Source organism: Heptranchias perlo, chromosome 7 (assembly GCF_035084215.1).
Source record: "Heptranchias perlo isolate sHepPer1 chromosome 7, sHepPer1.hap1, whole genome shotgun sequence".
Lineage (NCBI taxonomy): Eukaryota > Metazoa > Chordata > Chondrichthyes > Hexanchiformes > Hexanchidae > Heptranchias > Heptranchias perlo.
In genome coordinates, this window is record NC_090331.1 from 80,165,551 (window position 1) to 80,170,519 (window position 4,969).

The 4,969-nt window shown below is 43.7% G+C and overlaps 1 protein-coding gene across 1 annotated transcript; it reads right to left on the minus strand.

The window, feature by feature from the left end:
• Nucleotides 1–2,158: 2,158 nt before the first annotated feature.
• LOC137323377 (twist-related protein 2) lies at nucleotides 2,159–4,628 on the minus strand. The gene is made up of 2 exons (XM_067986864.1): nucleotides 3,946–4,628; nucleotides 2,159–2,707 (listed from the first exon to the last, which is right to left on the minus strand). The coding sequence occupies exon 1, from the start codon at nucleotides 4,455–4,457 to the stop codon at nucleotides 3,957–3,959; it is 501 nt and encodes a 166-aa protein (XP_067842965.1). The 5' UTR covers nucleotides 4,458–4,628; the 3' UTR covers nucleotides 2,159–2,707; nucleotides 3,946–3,956.
• Nucleotides 4,629–4,969: the final 341 nt, after the last annotated feature.

Here is a 4,969-nt window from a genome sequence, read left to right on the forward strand (position 1 = left end):
TTACATATGTAAACACACAATGCCCTTCCTAATTCTTTTGCGCCGATATCACGGAAAAGAGCTGGACGCTCCCGTTCAATTTCAACCTGCGATTCAGGGTTAGGAATGGGGTGAATGTGTCGGGGGGGGGGGAAAGAGAGAAATTGAAGGAAAGGACCTTAACATAATAAAGGAAAAGCGTCCACAAATGAAATCGTATAACCAGAAGTGAACCGTTAACACTCAGTGACCCCTTGTGCTAATGAAGGCAAACGTAAATACTGGATATCCAGTGCGCAGCGTGAACTGAAGAATAATAGGATTCAGTTACAAGCTGCGGTTTACACAAAGGGGAAATAACGGAGAGGGGGGAGGGCATTGGGGATAAATCCCCGTCTCCGGCATCAAACTCGGCATCGCCTTGAGCAGCGGGTCCGTAACAGTATTCATTTGCTCCATCCCGTGATTCCAGAAAATGGGACTTTTTTAAGGAACACTAACGGTGAAAGATAAAGAGTGGGATATCATATTACAAATCAGGGAGCTTATGGGGTCCCAGTAAAGGTCAGGCTGATCAGAGAGAGAGAGAAATAAAGTCTAGAGGAGAAAGATCAGAACAGCCAACAAACTGGACAAATCAGCGCCAGCTCCCGCCTGTATTTCAACTTTTGGATTCCTTTATACAAGTGGCACTTAATAACTGTCACAAGGGCTGTCATTAAATTGTTAACCCGTCCCAACGTGGCAAGAATTTCCGACAGTCACCAGCCCGGCCCTTACTGAAGTGAAAGTTCACCTCTTGGCCAGTTCCCCTGTCTACACCGAGTGTCCTGTCCATTGCAGGGACGTTACTGCCAACCTGTTACATTCCTGTCGGCTGCAATAATTTCAGTAATGATCTTAAAGGCCGTTTTGTTTCACAGACAACCCCCCCTCCCTAACTTTAATAAAAACAGAAAATGCTGGAGAAGCTCAGCAAGTCAGGCAGCATCTAACTTTATCCCCCTAACTTTATCTGTTTCACTGCCAATACCTATCTCGTTTTCATGACATCTTTCTGCACAAGCTTAGGTTTGTTTTTAATGTGAACTCCCACCCCCGGGTTTTAACTGTCACAAGTCAACATGTGCAGGTTTACATGTTTCTCTCTCTCCCTCTCTCTCTGTCTCTCTCTAAACCCAATCTGTACAGACCGGGAGCACGGCATTCCCCTAAAGGCGCGTTCAGGTCAAACAAACCGTTTCAAAAACACGGACTTTAAAAAAAAGTAGCCGACCTCTCAACGGTATGAAACTGGCTGACCAGGGTATTTATCCTTAAACTTTGCAATGTTCACAATTCTGTTTTCTGTGTGTTTGATGAAGATATTTGGATACATTCAGTTCGTGTTGACTGGACAGGTCTCAGCAGAGCCACCACCTCTTGTGAATTGCTACGATAACACAAGCCTCAAAAACTGTACAATCCGTGTTCCCTCTCCATATTGCCATTTAATCAACTAATTTATAAACAGTTATCTACTTGGTACATCAATGTCCCAGATGGTTTTTTTTATCTTAACGGGTGATGGTTCCATTCGACTTCCAGTTATTCCGAAAGTTATGTCCTCACTTGTGAATGTCGTGTAGATCGGTCCTTCCCGGGTTACTTAACGACTTAATACAAGGAAGTAATTGAGCTGATTCAGAATTAGAGTCTGACACTTCAGAAGTTAGATGCAAAGGCTCCATTTGGTTAGTCTGTTGCCTGATTTCTGTTTTATTTGTTAGTTAACAATGAATTCCCCCACGGTCGGGCAGACCTGCTCAAAACATAGACATCAACATGCATACTTGGAGGGGCATATTATGAATACCTGATGATCCCTGACGTGTACATATACAAGATGTATGACCAGCGATTACCAGAGATATATAAAGGACAGATTTCTCCCAGTGAATTCCAATAATATTGTTTTGGTCATTTTTAAAATTTGTCTGATGTGGGTTTTTTTTCAACAGGAAAAAGGGAGTTTTCACAACGGGCTGAACTGCTAAATTTTAGAGCACCCAAGAGAATTTTTAAACTTTTGCTAAAAAACATATAACCCCTCTCTCCACAAACACGATTAAAGAGAACGAGTGCTGAATCTCCAGAACACTTGTTGTAAAAAGCACCATACAACCGCCTTGCACACTCGTTAGGTGGTAAAGCTTTAATAAATAAACTAGCAAGATTTACACGCGATAGAAAAACAGTAACAATGTGAAGCTTTGCTTATTCCAGGTTTACTGAGGGCGAACATGCAGAGACCAGGAGTGCCGTTTTTTTTTTGCTTTTCCTGATCTGTCTTGGTCCCATTTTATGTGTTTCTGTTTTTTTCTAAATGGTCTCGATGATAAATTTCAGCGACCGACTATTTTATTCTAAAGCATAAAAGTACAGAAGGATCCCAAACTCGTCCAGTCCGAGCGATGTCCTGTGATCGTGTCCGAGTGATTGTCCGCACACACTCTTCTCGTGCTAAAGGGCGATGTTTCACGTCTTTTAAAACACCTTTTTTTTTGTTGTTGTTGTCGCGTGTTTGAAAACTTTAAATTCACTGTTTAGCCTGGAAAGACTCTTTTGAGAGTTTAGAGCGAGTATCTGTTGAGACGTGGCCGAGATTTCTTCGTGGCCCTCTGTAGGAAAAGGGCTTCCACTCAACTCCAGCCCCCCACCCCCGTCGGCTCCAACAACCTTTAACCGCCTGTCAACGTACAAATCAGAAAGGTGATTTTAACCATACAGTCAACGGGCAAATAGAAAAAATATACAGCACATATTCAAACACCTGGCTGTGATCTGGACAGAGCGAGGAGTGACTGGGGAATGAGATTGGGGGGAAAAGCCTTTTAAATAATGGGATCGGATAGCACTTACATACATGTTATTACTCATTAATCTAGATGAACTGGTATATATCCGGGTTGTAATCACTTTTTTTTAATATAACACGCGTCTTGTTGTGGCCAAAGCACGTTTTATTTGCAAGTGTCAGGATAACATAGATGTCACATTATTTGCTCTGTTCATCTGCGATAAATATATAGGATGATAACATTATAAATATTAAGTTCATAATTTTTAATAGTATTTATAAACAGTAGCTAATCACCCTCACTGAATGCCTGTAACTTGCTAACGGAGGCTGGACACAGCACGGTGCAGTTATATACTACATTATATTACAATGCTGCAAATGTCTGTCTGCCGTCACTTTTTCTGTGCTGTGTCCTAACCCGTTGGTGACTATTGGCATCCGGAAGGATTCACGTCTACCTCTGACAGACTGGCCTCCCCAATCCGATTATTTTAGAAAAGTGAAGGATTGCAGTCCATGATATGTTTTCGCAATCACTGAAAAATGTTGTTGTAATCCAAATTATTATTAAATATATAAAGAGCCTAAAATTCGATTTGTTCCGTTGTAACTTTCACACAACTTCGACAACGCTGTCCTTAAATGGGATTTGCCTTTTATTAATGGCTTGTGTGTATTTAAACCACAGTCATTCTAACCACTCTGCACTGTACACATAGTCCAGCACTAGGGGATCACATTTTTAACGTGAGAAATATATTTCCTCCATAGAAATATGTTTTAAGTCAGATGACAGTCAGTGCAGACGGAAATAATATCTGAATTTGCAACGTGCGAGGGACTTTTCAAGCAGAATGTGACGGGGTCTGTTTTGTGTACTGCATTCTAAACAAAAAGGTTAACGATCAAAAGCAAATGTTCGGGGACCACCGAAAGAATTGAGTTCACTCGATGAAGGGGCAGCTTGTAAGTGTTTCATAAACAGCGAGAGTGAGTTTCACTCATTCAGGAGTGTCCTTCCTTGCCCCCCTCCCCAACGCTTTAACTGATTTCTTCCACACACAACGCTGGCTTGTTAACGGCTGGGTGTAAAGTACCGAGTGGGATAGAAAAAGAACACGTACCGGTTTGGACGCTAGTGGGTCGCGGACATTGACCAGGCTCCTTCCATCCTCCACACGGAGAAAGCGTAGCTCAGTCTCTCGTGGGCCACATAGCTGCAGCTGGTCATTTTTTGGTCCATCTCGTCGCTCTGCAGGACCTGATAAAGGAAATCGATGTACCTGGAGGCCAGTTTGAGGGTCTGGATTTTGCTGAGTTTGTCAGACGGCAGGGTGGGGATGATTTTCCTGAGCGAGGCAAACGCCTCATTCAGGGACTGAGTCCTCTGACGTTCCCTCACGTTCGCCAGGATCCTCTGACTCTGCAGCTCCTCGTAAGACTGCGAGCTCGGACTGGACTTTTTATTTCTTTTCCCGGGGTTTGGGCTCTCGTCCTCGCTGGATTTTTTGCAGTACCTCCTCTTGCTGCCATATCTCTTCTGCTGCCTGTCTGCCTCCTCTTCGCTGCTCGCTAAACTGTCCGTGGGAGAAACAGGGGGACTGGTCGAACTTTCTTGCATGATGTCTAACGACATGCCACACCGTCCTGGGAGAGGAGGAGGGAGGGGGGTAGGGGGGAAGGGGAAGGGGAAGGAAAAAATAAATAAAAGGAGGAAAAGACTTCTCCCGTTGCAAAAAAAAAACTTATGCCAGTTTAGGAATGAACCCCTGTCTCGCCTAAAATGGAGACTGGGTTTGGCAGAGTCAGGAACTTCACCAAAATTTCCCAACTTTTTTTTGGCTGGTTATTGGGAATAAGAGTGGCTGGAAAGTTGTTACGAATGCGGAGGTGGCAGGAGCTTGTGATTGGCTGCGGCAGGGGTGGGCGGGGCGCTCTCTTCCAGGGAGTTGACAGTTTAAGATAAAATATTTCAACTGGGGAAAAAAAATTCCTTAAACCAGCCTAGAAAAACGTCACTCTATTAAACTTCAGTAATTAAAAGCGGGGCAATTATTCCTCACCCCTCCCGCCCGCCGGGTGCCAAATGCAACTTTCACAGGGCATTAAACACTGTCATTTTTACCAAGGGCGGAGAAGCGAGGACAC

What these genes read in the sequence shown, in the direction of transcription:
- LOC137323377 (XM_067986864.1), bottom strand. Translation starts at nt 4,457, where the DNA reads ATGTCGTTAGACATCATGCAAGAAAGTTCGACCAGTCCCCCTGTTTCT.